This window comes from Fistularia commersonii, chromosome 11 (assembly GCF_037954325.1).
Source record: "Fistularia commersonii isolate RoL2024-O1a breed Wild chromosome 11, RoL_Fcom_v1.0, whole genome shotgun sequence".
NCBI classification, from domain to species: domain Eukaryota; kingdom Metazoa; phylum Chordata; class Actinopteri; order Syngnathiformes; family Fistulariidae; genus Fistularia; species Fistularia commersonii.
Window position 1 is genome coordinate 3,029,740 of NC_141294.1, and position 18,415 is coordinate 3,048,154.

The 18,415-nt window shown below is 39.1% G+C and overlaps 1 protein-coding gene across 1 annotated transcript in view; it reads right to left on the bottom strand.

Annotated features, from left to right (window-relative positions):
• The window catches only part of LOC147229209 (CUB and sushi domain-containing protein 3-like), a 229,753-nt gene that overhangs the window by 143,275 nt on the left and 68,063 nt on the right, over positions 1 to 18,415 (bottom strand). Inside the window, exons 6-18 of the mRNA XM_086156075.1 lie at positions 17,345 to 17,457; positions 16,154 to 16,231; positions 14,717 to 14,804; positions 12,027 to 12,151; positions 11,441 to 11,562; positions 6,924 to 7,027; positions 6,584 to 6,696; positions 6,148 to 6,330; positions 5,469 to 5,795; positions 4,691 to 4,885; positions 4,197 to 4,335; positions 3,019 to 3,206; positions 615 to 803 (exon numbers count right to left, since the gene is read on the bottom strand). Of these exons, the coding sequence (XP_086012201.1) occupies positions 615 to 803; positions 3,019 to 3,206; positions 4,197 to 4,335; positions 4,691 to 4,885; positions 5,469 to 5,795; positions 6,148 to 6,330; positions 6,584 to 6,696; positions 6,924 to 7,027; positions 11,441 to 11,562; positions 12,027 to 12,151; positions 14,717 to 14,804; positions 16,154 to 16,231; positions 17,345 to 17,457 (1,964 nt within the window). The remainder of the gene's footprint in view (positions 1 to 614; positions 804 to 3,018; positions 3,207 to 4,196; positions 4,336 to 4,690; positions 4,886 to 5,468; positions 5,796 to 6,147; positions 6,331 to 6,583; positions 6,697 to 6,923; positions 7,028 to 11,440; positions 11,563 to 12,026; positions 12,152 to 14,716; positions 14,805 to 16,153; positions 16,232 to 17,344; positions 17,458 to 18,415) is intronic.

Below are 18,415 nucleotides of genomic sequence, written 5' to 3' on the forward strand. Positions count from 1 at the left end.
TAAATAAAAAAATAGGTTTTTAAGTAATTGTAGATTGACAGCACATTAAGAAAACGCGCTGATGCCACCTCAGTTTGATCTATCGATTATAAATATGATGTGATAAATATTACATTTTTATATAAATATTATGTTAAATATGATTTTTTTTTTTCTGAGTATTTGAGTTTAATTACATTTGTTTGTGCTGTTTTTTTCTTCCCCTCACAGGGGAAAGCATATATTACTTGCATGCCTGGCCCAGTAAGAAGATGGAATTACCCCGTACCTCTGTGTTTAGGTAATGTATCACCTTCTACATTGTGACACATCCTAATCAAGGGCTTTCAGTAAGATGATCTTTAGATGACTAAGCAATATTTTCTTTTATCCTCCGTCTTGTGCATTTTCTAAATACTACTTTCCAAATGCATCTTTTATGCAGCCTTGGCCATATTGTATATTTCTCCCGTAATCTGTCCATCTGACAAGGCATGGAAGTGATTGAAACACCTGATTCCCATTAATTGGAAGGGTGAGCAAATACTTTTGGCCATATAGTGTATCTATAAGAAGAATCTCTAATAAAACTGACCCTCTGCCTCAATGTCTATATTACAAACATGTTGACCTACCATCGCAGCTGGGCAGAGAGTGGCTCCAGAAATGGTTTTTCTCACAAACCAGTGACTCCTCATGGCTCAGCCGATATCCTGGATCACACTGGAAAGATATTGTTGATCCAATTGACAAGTCATGGCTCAGCCTTGCACCGTTGACCGGGATTCCTGGATCCATGCAGGAGAATGTGTCTAATGTGACAACTAAAAGAAGTGGAAAATACACACATATTTAAACCATGCATAAGAAGGAGTTTCCATATTTGAACAGTATGTTGAATACATCCCCGTATTGCATTACTGTTACTTATGGCTTTTGTCGGTTCGTTCAAATTGAAAAAAAGAGCAAGTTATCACATTTATCATTTTACTATTTTAAAATTTACAACTTTAGGTCACTCGCATTATTGAGAGCATTGCAGTGGAGGTAATAAATCAGTTGCTTCATGCATGGCAGTAGAATAACTAGGTAAAACGTCCATCATGAAGAATGTCTGCGAAACGGAGCCATGAATTTTAAAAGGAGAGGGCAGGGCTGGTTAGCATCATGATTTATTTATGTATCTATTTATTTATTCGTTTGAATTCAGCTACTTTCATATGGTTTGACCTGTAATTCTTAGTATAACTTGCTCTAGGCCAAGTTAGGTGAAAGCACAAGTTCCTAAAATTGATATACCTGGCTGATATGTGACAATGAATATGATATATCCGATAATAAAAATCGATTGCTGGATTTGAAAAATCTCGCTTTTAGCCTAGAAGGCATTTAAGATACATCGAGCAACTTGTTTATTCTTGTAAGTTGCATCTATGGTTGATAAAAATATCTGAGATGACCAATGTTTCAAGTCAAATGAAGTTATTTACATGTGAATTAGTGTAATCTCACACTGTAATCGAGTTCTATGTAGAATGACATCATTGAAAGAACATATGATTAGCTTGGATTACAATGTTTTTGACTACAACCATCAAAATTAGCCATTTTTACAGATGATTTTAGAAGGATATTGCTGCTCTTCATTTGGCCAATGTTTTCAAATAAAAAAAAATGAAATAAAATACATATTCAACAATACAGTTAATCAAAATTATTTGGTGATCAACAAATAAAGGAGGTCTGTTATATCTTAAATTTTTACATAACGCCAAGCCTGCAGACAGGTGTACATTAAGAAACCTTTTTCACTCATTTGCTTCTTGATATGAATGAATGAATGAATGAATGAATGGATGCTTTGCATTGGACGTGAACTATATAGTCTTTCTATGACCATGTTTATTTTCAGAATTAGTAATTACAGCTTTATGTCATCCAATTTTACAAATGAATTAAGGCAGGTCTCCTCGAAGCATTCCAACAATAAGCTCTGTCCTCAATTGCAATGAAAAAAGCCAATATTATCTCCCTGTTATTGTTTTTCAATTGCCTCATCAACAAAAGAAAAATGTCACTGAGTGAAACATAATAAAGCAAAGGCCCTTGTGATCTGATTGCAGTCAATACTGATATAACAAATTGTCTCTTACGATTCACATCATTATGAAAAAGGCTTATAAAAAGAGTTTGACCAAATATAAAAGCACAGATGACAAACCAGAGGTTTTTTTTTTATTTTATTCAATCGCACATAAAAATATCCTCTTGTTTTCCTCTGTATTTCTGCTTGCGCACTAAACCTAGTATATATTCTTATATACTTAATGTTTGCCGCATGAGACTTAAAGCATGGCTAATCTGTAGATTCTGTTTAGCCATTTCGCCAAAATAAACAAGACCAAAAAATGATGCCTGATCGATTCACAGAGTTTGGGGAGTTTAGAGAAATAAACAAAAAAAAAAAAAAAAGCCGAGCAAATTCCATCGATAAATCCTTAATGCTTAAACAATTTCGTAATTTGAAGATTCACACGAATCATCACGAAGTGATGCATTAACTTGATATCGAAATGTGTGTTATGTGATGTCACGTTGTAGAAACGGAAGCGCGGCCGTTGCATGGAAACCATCTTGTTGAGCAGAAGTTCACAATAACTCTCAGCAGATGGAGACGGTCTATTCAAAACTGTCAGCTTTAAATCAATAGCTACTATTTTCCAGGGCAAGATTTCCTGGGATTGTAACCACACATAACATCCTTCACACGTTTCTGACGCATCACCATCTTAAGTAATTCGTCAATAACTAGGGAAATTATTACAAACATAAATGCAGATCCGAAATCACATATAAATATATCTCATTTAAAAAAAAATGCACTTCATATAGCTGTGAAAGCTAAATCAGTTCAATCAGCTTGCGGTGTTTGTGTTGCAGGAGGAGGCAAGTTTTGAGGAATCTCCAATCATGTAGCCGCTCTCTGTTCTTACATCTTTTTTTTTTTCCGATTTGAGAAAGATACACCGGTTTACTTACCTTCGTAGAAAATCTTGAAGCCGCTATTTGATCGACTGTTGTCCGTGGTGAAAAGTAGATACAAGAGGTTACTGCTGCTAAAGAGGAACTGAGGAACCTGGGTTCCGTTAAAGGAGCCGATCAGAGGGGAAAGAAGGTTTGGGCCGTCGTGAACCTCCAGGAAGTCGTAACTGAGCTCCGTTTGAAACCTGGGAAAAGGGAAGCATTAGGATAGAGAAAAGGTAATGCACAGAAACTACCATCATGTACATAGCGGTTACTAGTAAGAACAATATTTGTAATTCATGGGAATGAGAATTCTTGTAAAATTTTTTTTTTTTTTTTTTGCTTTTTTGAAGAATTAGTCATAAAATGCCATCACGATGGGAGAAAGAGAATTGAAGATAGCTAAGAATCTACATCGATATGTAACTGTGGCTCGTCTTAGTGTGTCAGAATGTTAAGCCACACCAAGAGACGCGTTTCTAATAGCGGCTGATAAAACAATGAGTCGACTTATAATAGGATACATTATCATGGCAATTTTACATCAAGGTGAAACTGACACTTTGAGGGTAAATTTCATTATCTAAAATGATCATTAAAGTTAATTAACATGCAAATTCATTCAAAATTAAAATATAGGATTGCTATGAAAAAGAGACTTAACTCCAGGGCTGCGGTGTCATGCTGCATTTTTGTTTTAACTGCATGTACTCGGTTGACAAATAAGCGTGGGATTATTAAATTACCTTTACGTCAAGCAAACTTTCAAATTCTTGTGAAAGCAGCGATCAAAAAAAAAAAAAAAAAAAAAAAGGAGGATAAAGCCTCCACTGTGAAGATTCAAAACACAACCAATGAAAAAAAAAAAGGGATTTTGCATGTAATAACTTTAAATTCCAAGCAAGACCGGAAAGAAAGAAGAGGGCTTATTGTGGAAAAATAGGTTAAAGTAGTTCACTTTGGAGAAAATATAATACAAACGTACAACATTGTAACTATTGTTCGGGGCTTCCAGGGATGAAGGGAAGCGTTCGGTGTCATCGCACGACTAATATTTTATCCGCAAGTCAGCATTACACGGATACATTTCCGTAGAAATCTCTTTGGACGTAAAATGTTCTGTGTGTGTGTGTGTGTGTGTGTGTGTGTGTAGGTGGGCGCGCATATTGTGAATTGTGACTTTTCATCCGGACCTGTCGAAGCTGATTTTGATGGAGCGCCCCGTCTCGGCCTCGATAACCCACTCACAACTCAGGGAATCTTTGTAGTAGCCCGGCCACCCGGGGGAGAGGATGACACCGGCCGGCCCCGAGTAGTGGCCCCCACAAGGGGCTGCGAAAAAAAAAAAAAGATGAAACAATGGTAATATAAATGATAAGTATAAATAGAATCGAGCCAAGGTTTCCAAAAAGAAGAACAAAAATAGAGATTTGCAGCAACACGACTGTGGGGAAATGTTTCAACCGTTAAATACGTCAATGTTTTTGCAGTTCATGAAAGACCAAAACATAAAAAAAAAAATTAAAAAAAATATTAAACTTTGTTTTGTAGCTTACAACCCAAAAACTTAACCCCCCCTCCCAAAAAAAAAAAAAAAAAAAAAAATCATCTCTTTCATTCTCTTTCTTGCTGAGCCGATGATTTATTCATTGAACATCTACATAAACTTGTTATTCCATTTGAGTACCTTCACATTTGGGAATGAGTCCGCTCCACATCACCTTGCCCTCCTCCAGATGGCATGTGATAGTGTCAGCCCCCTGCGTCTTTATAAATCCCTCCTCACAAACCACAGAGATGGAGCTCCCCAACTGGAAACTATCCCCAAAGCGCCTTGCGTTCAGCGGTATTCCGGGATCGGGGCACTCATTACGCCCAAAAGCTTGTGATGGAAAGGAACGAGAAATAGATACGCTGATAAACGTTCTGACTTAAAAGAGTAAGAAGTGAAGCCAAGTAAATCAAGATGTTTGTTTGAGAGGGAGAAAACAACTCTGGTTTTTTTCAGCCGAGTGGGGACAACAGGCTTTGTCTTTGCAACTTGTAGTCCTTGCCAGGAGGGAAAATAATGTGTCCTTGTATTTGGCAAAAAAACTAAAAGAACCAAAGAGAGTGAGACATCTATTTTTTTAATTTCTTTTTTTGAGTACTTCAGATTTGAGATCCCATTTGTAGATTTTTTTAATTTTTTTTTTTTTTTTTTGCCAAAATACTGGGCAATCATGAAGCAATTTGACAATTATTCAATTATACTTTTTTCTACCAGGACCAATTAATTCAGCAGCAAATCGCTAACAATGTAGTCAAATTAATCAAACGATCAATTATAACCGATTTGTCTTCTATTTCGTCCGCGCAGATTGAGGTCAATTGGACATAATAATTGACAAAAGCTGTTGTAAATTCAAGCTCGTACACTTAATATACAATTAGGATTTGGTTAATTTACCAAAACAGCCACTCACTGCTATATGTGATGTTGAAGCCTCGCCCAGACATGGAGTGGTCCGCTTGAAATTCAAGCTGCAGAACGTTACTGTTGGACGTCAGGTGGGAAGGAACTTCAGCCCCCGAGAAACGTCCCAATATCGTGGCTCCTGATTGGTCACCATCTTTGATTGTGAGGAAATCGTACGGCGGCTCCAGGTCAAAATCATTAAAAGCCAGGTGGATTCTGGAGCCGGGCTCGGAGATGATCAACCATACGCAGTTGAGGTTGTTCCCGTAGCCTTCGGGATAATCGGGAGATAAGACCGTCCCCATGGGAGCCGTGAAGTTGGAAAAACATGGGACTGTAGACAAAAAAAAAAACAAAAAAAAAACAAGGCACGTACTAGATTCGTCATCGTTTCCATCCCGAGACTCCATGTCATCTTGTAAAAAAGAATATTAACATTATCATGCGGGTCTGTTTTCGAAGTCAGTAACAAACGTTACGCTTTGCTTCGTTCCAAATTACCGTCCGCGATGTAAGGTAGCTATAGGCAATCAATTTATCTGTAAATTTCCAATTTACACCCAATGCACTGCATGGTCATTTAACAACAGTGTAATTAATCCTCCACCAGCTTTGTGTCATTGTGAACTTCCCAGGAACATAAGTAATTGCCCCGCTGGTTGTCAAGGGAAGCATATTGGACTCACATATGCAGATGGGGATATTAGCAGACCACTGATTGTTGTTCTGGCAGGTTATCATCCTCTCCCCGATCAGCTCGAATCCAAACTGGCATTCGAAACGCAGAACGTCCCCGTTCAAGAAGCCGCTTCCTTCCTGGTATCCATACAGAGGGGTTCCTGGATCACCGCAGCTCTCTTTGTCAATTTCTGATGGCGAGGGGTCAGATGGATGCAGGGGCGAACAAAAAAAACAAAGAATTACTTCCAAGTTTTATCACCGTAGTTGAATATTACAAATGCAGTTACTGTCCTCTTAGTTTGGCTGGAAGAGTGTGAGATACTGACAGATAGAGAGCCAGAATGACGGATGAGAAAATTGACTCGCCGCTTGTCTGATGGGAACAGAAGGAAAATAAAGGCACGGTTACAGAGAACGGTATCATCTCTGCAGAGTGTGTACCTTTATAGTTGATCTTGAAGCCAATTGAGCCCACACTCTCATCAGACTGGAGGTGAAGCCACATCTGATGGGACATGCTGACAATCAGGTCCGGCACAAAGCTCCCCGTTAGTCTGCGGAGGAAAAACAAACCAAAAAAAAACGATGCCGCAAAAAAACAGGCCAGAGAAAGTTTTTAGTAACAAAAGACGGCTGTGAGACATAGTTACGGAAACAGAGCGAAATGCGTTATTTTTCGACACGGCCAAGCATCAGTTGGATGGTTCGGTTGCTATTGGTTACACAATACGTCACTATGGTGACTATCTACGTCTAATGAAGAAGTTAAAGTGATACTTACACTTGTATTATTGTCTTAGAATCGCCTACTTCCCCTCCGTCTCCGATGGTGAGCGAGTCGTAGCCGATCTCTAAGTCAAACTCTTCAAAGTTGATTTGAATCACCTGAAATAAAAGACCTTCATTTAGAAAATATTGTTTATTTCACGTACTACGTTGTCCGTACCCCAACATAGAGAGCGCTTGCCCTTCATCTGAGTGTCATCACATGAGAGTGCACTTCAAAATTGAAACCGGGTTATTATTCTGCACAAATTCAGTGCAAAACAGGGCATTTCTAGAAAATCTTACATTTTTTTTATAGATCAATAGCGAACACCAGTCAACATGAAAAGAGCCATTTCCTGATCAGATGAAATAGTGATCCCATCTTGGGTATCTCCAAGGTAACCATATTCCCACTAATACTATATTTTCCTTTTTGTTTTGTTTCAGAAGGACTTGGTACGTGGCATATAATAACCATGACAAACCCAAAACAGAAGATAACAGTTTATCACCAAAGGGCAGCATTGGTTGAAAAAAGAAGATAGACGTGCGTTTGGTTACAGGAAGATCGACTTATTGTTACCACATTTCCGACCAATAAAAAGGTTGCCACCAATGTCGGTTTGGCTGATAATAATAATAATAAATACTTCTGTGCGGAAAAAACCTAGATGCCATTGTTTCTTTCAATCAAATTGAAACAGTGTCGGACACTATTTTCTCTGACAAGGTTTAAATGATGTCTAAGTAGCGAGAACAATGAGCCAAAAACAATTATCGATTGGTTGATCGATCATCTTCGCTTATTGTGCTAAAGATAAAGTCCCTTAACACCGAGAGAGTATCCACTTTTACTACTTAGCCATTCTGCTCTCAAACAGTGGTATTGTTCCTTTTGATGCTACATTATTTTGGACCTCATTAATGTAAAATGCAAAAACAGTCACATCTGTGAAAGAAGCATAGTTGGACGAAAAAAAAAGATCCCAAAAATCCCAAATCCCGCAAATGAAGGGTTGGCACTGCTGATAACACCAAAATCAACATAATGTCACAGGGATTCAGATTTGCAACAGTTGTTAACCTCGAGATTTATTTCAACTCTGAATTTCACTTGGGTTTATGAGTTAACAGTAAACGTTAATCGTGAGGAGCACCTACATAAACACAATAACTTTTCAACCCATCCGAAAGGCTGGCAGCAGCATCACGTACTATTTTATTGATGAAGAGAACAAACTCTAAATTCTAAGGAAAATTCTAGGAAGGAAATATGAAGGGTAGCAGACCCTTATTTTCCTGGTTCTTTCTCTCAAAATACTTTCCCCACATCTTACCTGGATCTCATAAGAATCAAAATAATGTAATAATAATAACAATAATGAAGAATAAATAACTGAATAAACAAATAAATGAAGGAATGAACTTTAAACTATGAGTAGTGCCAAATATTATCACTATACAATAATAAATAAAGAGCAACCCCCTTAAAAGAAATTCAAACCCAGTTAAAATGACTTCCATTTTTTAACAAGTAATGCTAAAAAAAGATGTTAAAAAAAAAAAAACTTGACGCACAAATGTTTCAGAATAGATCTACATCATCTGATCTATTTTGATTATATGGATATTTGATGAAAGAGAGAATGTCAATGAATAAAAGTCCCGTCTCTTGATTGCATGGATATGTCGTCTGCTTGTTCATCCTGAGCATCTTCCCTTCTAGCCATGGGGAAGGCATCGCCTGCACGACATTCATTTATAAGTACCTCATTACAATGCAGACATGTGTCTAATTACTATAATAACACTAATGGACCAACTTTGGTTGCCGAGTCAGGAGATTGTTTGCCTTGGAGCGGGCATGACGGAACACCGTCGTAGCGGTTGCGAGTCCTTATGAGCTCTGATTGTGTGTTGACTCTGACTCGATGAAGTTCAATGGCAAATTATATTGGTGACGGGATAAACTAAGCACCTTGAAATGAATCAAATGTTGGATACCGCTGATGATCATTGGGGGAAAGCAGATTAATATTAATAATAATTCATCCTTTATTAATCCCCGTGGGGAAGTTCGTTCTCTGCAATTAACCCATCGTGGATGTACCGTGAGCAGTAGGGAGCAGTTAGCGGTTCAGCGTCTTGCTACCTGATTTGACCAATTGTTATTGTTGGTTTTGCCTGTTTAACAAAATCCGCCCTCAGTCACTTGGTCCGTGTAGCGACAACCAACCGCTGTGAATGAAAGCAGATTTTTATTTGCCTGTGGACACTGTATGTTTGGAATCGCTCTTAAATAACTCAATGGCCTCATGCGTCATGACACCGCCCCTTTTTTCGATAAATAGTCTACATTTTAAACAATTGTTGTCACACAAATGCGATTTTGAAATAGTTTGCACGTGTTCTGTTTTGCATACATCCACTGTCTGACTGCCGTTATTCTGTTTATCACGAATCGATGGCGTTGCGCGATGAAACACTGATTGTGCAGTTAAGTTAAATGCAATTATGGAGTCACGGGATCCTTAGATCGTAGATTGAAGGGCAGGTGGTTGTAATATCTTAAGGTTTCCGGTAAACACTGATATATATGCTAATCAACTGTAGCTTTTGAGATCGGTAATACTCTACGGATTTTACCCCGACAGCTGAAATGAACAGACGGCACCTAGACGTACTGGCAGTCCTGTGAGTTTAACAAATGGAATTCATTGCAACCATGTCCGCTAAGGAGTGGCAGTTCAGATGAACTCAAGTCAAAACACATGCATATTCTATGTAACCTTCTCTCACCTTGGGAAGCCTTTGAAAAACAGAGGCATGCATGAATATGTATCCGGCATGCAAACACATGTGCAACACATTTAGAATTTGTAAAATGCAAAATCAAACCCAGCAACGTCAAAAAAAAAAAAAAAGAAAGAGAAAATACCCATTTATGACTGTGAAGGGGCTGTTGGACTTTTTGTACTGAAAGCAGGGAAGCTCACCCCAAAATATCAAGTATCTCTTCATGAGAGAAAGGACAATGTGTAGTTTTACTGAAAAGGAAGGTTTCATTCTACTGATGGCCCCATTTGCACTGTTTGCAATTATTTTTGTTCAACTAAGTTGCTTGTTCAGATAAAAAAAAAAAATGCTTGGATGTCTTTATTTTATTTTTTTTTTTTTTGCTCGCTGTTTGCCAAGGAGTTTCTTGTCTTGATTTTAATTGCCTCTTTAATGCTGTGATGCTCCGCCAGTTTAGTTCATGCTGCCTTTTGGTTTGCTTGCTTGGTCCTTTGTTTTAAATAACTTTTATTTATTCGATTATTTACTTAGAATTCACGCCTGTCTAGAATCCTCACCTGTCACTTAATCAGCTCTTCACAGCCCTGGCCCTGTTCCATCGTCCTCTCACCGCTTTTTCCAAACTGCCCCATGGTCACCCGACTTTTGTTGAGTAATTTGGGCTTTTTTTTAGCTTTATTCAGGCTGCCTGAAGTTTTAATATTATTGCTTTATTTTACAACAATATAAGCAGCATTCATAGATTATTGCCAGTCTGCTGTGTAAATCAGAAATATTGTCAAGAATTTATTCCAGTCATATTATATTATAAGAATAAGAATAACTTTATTTATCCCGAAGGAAATTGTTGTGCCAGAGTTTCAAGTGAAACATAACAACAATAGATAATAGTAGGAAGGAGGGAGAATAAGAAATACAATAAAATATAAAGTGTCAAAGTTAAGGCTATCAAGTGTTTTAAGGTCTTAAGAAGTACAAAGATCTGAATATTCCCTTCAGCTGAAGGAAGAGGAATTAAAAATTATATTATATTATATATATAATATAATATGATTATTATATTATATAATTAAATATTATATCATATTATATTATATTATATTATAACATTTTACATTATATTATGTAATATTATGTTGTATTTTTGGCTGCTCTTTAAGGGGATATTTCCCCTCGTGTTGAAATAATCCCTTCATTCATTATTGTGTGTATTCACCTTTTTTTCAATCTTTTAATTCTGTTAAAATGGAAGTGCAAAACACACAACTTTGCATAGCTGATGTGAGAAACTCATCACAATTAGGCATTCAAAGACAATAGTTTTCATTTCAGTTCATTAAGACACGTCAACCGGCGAAACCCCTGCAGAGTCAGTTGTAATAGTGCATGACCCCAGACATGCTTGTCTGCAAGAATATGTAGTTTTAATATGGGAAATAACTGCGTGATTGATAATAATATTCATGTAAAGGTGAATAATGCAAAATAACTCCCTCACACTGTTTTGGTGACTACAAGTATTCATTCTCTGACATGCAACAGTGATTTAGTTGACAGTCTGAGACCTCTCTGTGAGAGAATTCCAGCTGGAGAGTCAAAAACAAACTGTTATTTCTCATCGCCTTTGTCATTTTACAGAGAATCATTTGAGCAATTTTTAGCCGACTCAAAAGAAAGTAAGCTATGAAGGAGTTCTCCACGCCTGGAGAAGAATGATTAGTTCCATTGCTCTACCTTATTTGGATCACTGGCGGTGATTATCCACACACACTGGGAGTTGCTCTCGTACTGGATGGGGAAGTTGGGCGACGTAAACGTTCCCGAAGGTCCCTGCAGATTTGATCCACAAGTTTTCACTGGGAGAGAGAGAGAGAGAGAGAGAGAGAAACAAAACCAGACGAATTGGGAATAAAAACTGGACGTTATTCTCAGCCACAGTCGTGGTATATTTACTGCCGATAGTTATGAGGTCAAAAAGGAAGTCTAATACGCTGGCATTGTTACGCAACATAAAGGTAATCTCATTTTGAACACATATCGAGAGGGGCTATTAGTTACATTTCCATTAATCAAATCTAAAAGCTGCTCTAGGTATTATGACACACACACACAAACACACACACACTCAAAAGGCGGTGCAGTCTATAATGGAGAGTGCTGCAGTATAACATTCATACATAATTAACAGCATTTTTTTTTTTTTTTTTAAATCCTCTGTCTGCATGGATCCCAAACACAGAACTAATGCCTTAATCAAGGGGTTGTATTAGTTGATCAGACGCCCCCCGAACCTCCCCGAACCCCCCCGAACCCCCCTCACCCTTGCAGACGGGTCTGTGGTCACTCCAAGCGGCAAAGACTTCGGCTACACGCTGGCAGGTAATCGTTTTGGAACCCTGCAGCACATGGTCTTCATCACATGTAAATTGAGCAGTTGCACCGATGCTGAGAAGACAACAAAACACTATTAATGGCTGGGGTTTTGTGTGTGTGTGTGTGTGTGTGTGTGTGTGTGTGGAGGGGATTAAAATCAATCAGACATAGATGACTGCTAGTGAAATATTAGATTCAGTTTCCATTTTATTGAAAGTATATAATGACACTGTAACCCGTGTCTACATTTTATCAGGCAAAAACTAAATAATGAGATGATAGCGGTTGTTAATATTAGAAATAAGACAATCATTTTCAGCCTGATTTTATTTCCAAATTGCTGCAAATGAAGGCTAACAAAGCGGAGTGTAAATGTATTTTTCTACATTTGCACGGACAAATAAGATGAATATTTATTTAAAGGGGTACATTAGAATTATCAGTTGAATCTAAATCTGTCCACGCAGTTGCTCCATTTGTAAGCGAGCTGTTTTTTCTTCGTCCGTTTATGTTGCGCGGGAAAGTGCGTGAAACAAGTTGTATTATCGTCTGCATCGTCAGGCCCCTATGCTGATTTTTTTTACCCTCCGGCACCAGCAGAGTTCCCCGTCTACATCGGGGCTTATCGTTCTCCCCATCAGCGACAAGGGCACAAGTGAAACGTCAATCTTTCTCATCGGAGACCTCGGATTCCGCAAGCTACCTTTTGATTTCATTTGATTCGCCGTATCCGACGTTGCGGTACGCGGACGTCCCGCTTTGCAAGATAAGCTCGTCGCTATATTAATCGCGGTAATCGCAGACATCCAAAACCTTGGAAACGTGGAGTAACACCTTGCTGGTTTGCTGTCTGACAGTCCCCCCGGTGGACTGCACCCAATTTCACTCGGTGCAGTGCGATATGTAGAAATGAAGTGACACATCGAATGTGATAGTCGACTTAGAGCATTCGTTGGCAAGGCCTCCGGGGCCGAGCCTTGGAGGGGATATTCGGCTAACGGGAAACGGTCAAGATGCTCCGGCGCTCGGTACACTACCGCTCCAACCGAGGCGTAAGAAATGAATACAGTACAATAAATGGCCGCTTGTACCCGAGGCCATCAACTCTACGGAACAACCCTTACATTTCACCGGGAGAGAGAGACTTTGGCAAGTTGTCATCGCAAAATCTGTGCCTAAATGTCGGGATGTCGACAGAAATATACTGCTCAAAAAAATAAAGGGAACACTTGAACAACACAATGTAACTCCAAGTCAATCACACTTGTGTGAAATCATAGTGTCCACTCAGGAAGCAACACAGATTCATTTTGACTTGTTTTAAGGACATTACATCAAAGTGGGATCAGCCTGGAGTTTGTTTTTACACTTTCATTTTGAGTGTGATTAATCCAGACCTAATCCAGACCTCCATGGGTTGATACAATTGATTTCCATTGATCATTTTTGTGTGATTTTGTTGTCAGCACATTCAACTGTGTAAAGACCAAAGTATTTCATAAGAATATTTCATTCATTTAGATCTAGGATGTGTTTTTTAAGTGTTCCCTTTATTTTTTTGAGCAGTGTATATCCATCTTAAACTCACGCGCGTTCTTCGATTTTAATCGTTAGTGCCCGACGTCAGTCGGTCGCGCAAGAGAACGCCTTCATCGACTTGTCTGCAAATTTGAAACGAAACATTAAAACAGTGATTTGTTTATATTTTCACGCTCCAGATTTAATCCATCTGACAGCCAGCTAACGCTTCCTTCCGTGGCGGCGCTGAGAGGGAAGAAAACCATCTTCAGTAGCAACCAGATAACACAGGATGATTTCATCACGATCACCGAGCGTCTTTCCATCTCCTTCCTGCAGATGCACGGACGGGCCTCGTCCCGCTGTATCGCCGGATGCAGCTGTGTTTAATACCGCGGCGTCCGGGGCGGCTTCTGGGATGCGACTTGCCGAGAGGCTGGATATGGAAATGAGGCAGGGACTGCAGGGTGTGGGACTTCGACTAAAGGACTGTTTTAAAGAGGGATTTTATGTGGTGTCATTCAGTAATGGCTCTATGTTTTAATCGCGTTATCAAATGTTTATTAAGTATCCCTTTATGCGGGGAAACAAAGCGCGAGGTAGCCGGCCGGTTTAATGGGCTTCGGCTGTTATGCTGTGTTCAAAATAAAAGGCTGACCGAGCGATTCTCGGAGTCGGTCATTACTAGAGAACGGAAAGCCACAGCTCGCCGCTTAGCAATTCAATGAGCTAAAGTAAGGCTTCGCGTTAAATCCGGCCGGTCATCGAAGCGGCGACGGTGATGTGAAAAAGCTCAACGGTGAGGACGAGAATAGTTTTGGCCGGAATCACCTTTAGTCGAGGATAATTACGCCGGTTCGATGTCAGATGGAAATCATAATCGATGATATTGAAGAGATGATGAGGAGATTTTTCTTCTAAATCCCGCCATATATGGGAAAGCGCGTCCGCTCGTAGTCGGAGGATTATGATCGGCGATGTGTTTTTACGAATGCTATTGACTAAACTTGATGTGCGGCGGTGTTGTTTAAACATTAGCGCGGGCCGGGATGGTTCGCGGACGCGTTTATCGACATTCGTGACGGTTCTCGGTTGGCTCTTCCATTATAACCAACTCACCTGAAGTCCGAGCCGATCAGTTTTCCGTTTTCCGGCTCCCCGGGGTCGGGGCAGTAATTAGACACCTGTTTGATTCCTCCTTCGTTCACTGAGGAGTAAAAGAAAGAACGCTATGACAGAGACACACCCGTAGACTGTCGGGGAAAACACCCTAAAAGCAGATACGCATCCATGTTTCCAAAATGATTGGAGAATTATTAAAAACGAACTCTACATTTGAAGGTCAAAGCTTTTCAATCGCCAATTATGTGGTAGGTTTAATGTCAAAATATCATTTGGTATTTCTCCCCAAATGCCAAGATGAGATAGGCGAAGCCAAAAGACCTCGATCCGACGACGGTTCACCGCATTAATGCGATGTAAAAACGAGTCCGGCAGCGCGGCGGCTTACCGACCCACCGTGACCTTCACAACCGCATTGCCGTAACTGTCGACATGCAGACTCAACGGCACAGAATGGCGGCGGCCGTCGCTTCGACGCGAGAAATAGAACTTACCTGTACCGACGGAACGGAGGAGAACGATATAAACGTTCCGGATAAAACCGGCGGCGTTAAATGAAGAAGTTATCTTCCGGCCACGGGGAAAAACAATAACCGACTCGACGCTTTCCGACGCGCAGACTTTAACAAGCCTGTATCTCAAAGACGGCCCCAGGAATTAAATTGGCCGAATACGTAGCGAAGCAATTATCACCGGGGTCCCGAGACAAAATTTCATTTTGAAAAACGGCAAACTCGCACGACGACCCTTGTGTTTTTAATTTACTTTTCAAGACGCGAATTAGCTCGGAAGCTAATAGTCGGAAACGAGAGCGGAGATATTTGTTCAATTCTATGCGACGGATCCATAAAGAATACCAAGCGTATCCTCGCGGCCTTTTAAAATGTTTTCTCTCGGAAAAGATCGCAGCCATCTGCGTTATTCATCTCCCCCGTGCAATGCGAAAATCTATGACACATGAGGCAATAAAGATTACAACCTGTTATCGTTGAAGTGTTTAGTGCACTGTGAAGTTAAAGGGAATTGTGTTTCAGATTTATGTTAATGACTGAGCTCCGCAAGCAATTAAAAGGCATTCACTTGAGTCTGAAGCGCACACAAATCATCTGACAAGCGACCGGTCATTCAACCTTGACTAGTGCGTGCGTAGATCACACAATGCATGAAGGAAAGTCGATCCCATGTATTGTTTTAAGTGAAATAGAGTGGCGTCGGGTGGCGTGACGGATTTAGCATTCTGCGGCAAAAAAATTGTTAAGGTCTCCCTTTAATTGCCGGGAAATGAAAACAGAGACGAAAAGAGAGCGCTTGTGCAACATCCGCTTGGTTCAAATGATGGATAAGACACACAAAAGAAACAAATTCCAAGAACACAAGTCCCACACAAACAAAAATCCAAACAATGAAAATACTCGAGAAAAATAAAAGACTTACTCAAAGACAGTTTGTTAGTGTTGTCCTTTCCTGGTAATAATTTTACCCCTCTGGATTTAAGCTCTCCAGAGCTTTTCACTGGTCAAGAGTAATAGAAACAGTTCATTAGATAAAAGAAGTTGCAGTATTTGATTTGAGAAGATACAGTACACGTGCTTCTTTCTCTGGATGATAATTACTCTTGCAAGGAGCATAAATGTAATTGCTTCTGCTTTGTAAAATAGAAATGCACAGCTGTAGCAGTTCTATAAAACCTAAATTAGTGTTTCATTTTGCCCATTAGTCCACTGACATACCTTAGCTACTGACTAATATAAGTAGATTAAGTGGTTGTAAATTACGTGGTGAAAATACCATGTAGAATCACAGAATGGCCCAAAGACCACAATGTTAAATATCCTCACACTAATTACATGCAGCAGGGACCAGATTGCATACAAGACCCAGGTGATGAAATAGTCTGTCATCGTTTGAAGCATCAACAGAAAAGCCAAAAGCAATTAACGATTCATCGTCCCGATTCTGACCGAGCCATCACAAAGAAAATTATCAGGTGTATTAATTAGGTGACCACAGAAGAATTAGTGTATCCCCTAAGACGTACGGCCTTATTCGACCTCGGATTGCGCCATATGTGCAGGAAAAAGAACGAAAAACAAAAACAGGACGAATAAAACAAGAAATAAAAAGAAACACACAACTACAAGTTTTTTTTTTTTGTAGTTTTCATACTGGACCGTCAAGCTCTTCTACAGGACTCTCTCCGAAAATTTGAATATTGTGATAAAGTTCTTTATCTTTTCTGTAATGCAATTACAAAAACAAAAACGTCATGCGTTTTGGATTCATTACAAATCAACTGAAATATTGCAGGCCTTCTGTTATTTTAATATTGCTGATTATGGCTTACATCTTAAGAAAACTCAAAAATCCTATCTCAAAATATAAGAATATCATGAAAAATAATTTTTGTTTTTTTTAATTGCATCACAGAAGACAAAAGAACTTTATCACAATATTCTAATTTCCTGAGACAGTCCTGTACGTGAGGCAGCGACTTACACTCACGCCGTTTACACAGCGAGTATGAATCAAACTGTTCAATATCCAAAAGGTTTCAACATTTGTTTTGGAATCAGTTTTTTTTTTTTTTTTTTTTGCAAAACATGTCATTTTGAAATGATCTCTTACCTTGATACTGGGCCCTGAAACCTTTGTGGCGGTGGTTGCTCTCGGTCACAAAATGCAGCCGAAGCCAGTTTTTGTTGCTGATGATGGGCGCTGGAATATTCATCCCTGTCAGCCTAAATATTGAAAGCCACAACAAAATATAAAAGTTGATTTAACTTTTTTTTTTTTTCCCACCCCCCAATTACATCACTTTCAAATCTTTTTCTTCCCCGTTATTTTTCACTTTTCCAAGGACTGATGTGGACAAAAACGTACAAGATCATCTTTCTCTCTGTATTTTGTCACATGTTTACATCAAAGATTTTAATGTGCAATCATTAAAATTAGCGGTATAAGTGGACGGTAAGTCGACTGAACTTTACTTGACGAAGCTGTCCGGATATTTTCTTTTGAAATAAAATATTCATTTGTCAAAATAAACCCTAAAATGTGACGGCGCATCCAAACTCCGTAAGAGCAGCACGGATTGAGGTAGAGAGAGAAAAAAAAAAAAAAGAGCTGAGTGAGCTCTTGCAGAAAATAGCAATGTGAGATGGAAGTTATGTAAGGACTAAGAAAAATGACAAAACCGATCAAGTAGATAAGCTTGCTGATGTTGGTGACAGTGGGAAGTCCAGATTTTGTGGCATGGATATACATATATATTTCTTTTTTGGGCAATCGCAACACAGCATGTAAACTTTAAAAGAAAAAAATTTAAAAAATCTATTATCGGCTGGAGCATCAGTGGAAAAAGCCATCAAAAAATCTGCAAAAAGAAAAACCTACAGTGCAAAAATCCAGATATCGGTGAACAACGATCTGTCCACTTATCACAAGAGAGGATAGAGATTTAAAATTCGCAAAAGAAAAATGCACCTCTCCTTTCCTCCAGAATCCTGCAGACCCAGCAAGCGTCTGCAACATCTAAGTTTTTGTAGGCACGAATTCTAGATTAAGGAAAAATCCAGAGCAACTAGATGGCGCCATACCTTTGTGATAACGTATGGAAATGAAAAGATTCAACCAAAACTTACCAAAGCAACTTACGATTAAGACAGATTTAAAAATTGAATTCTTCTTGTTTTCTGT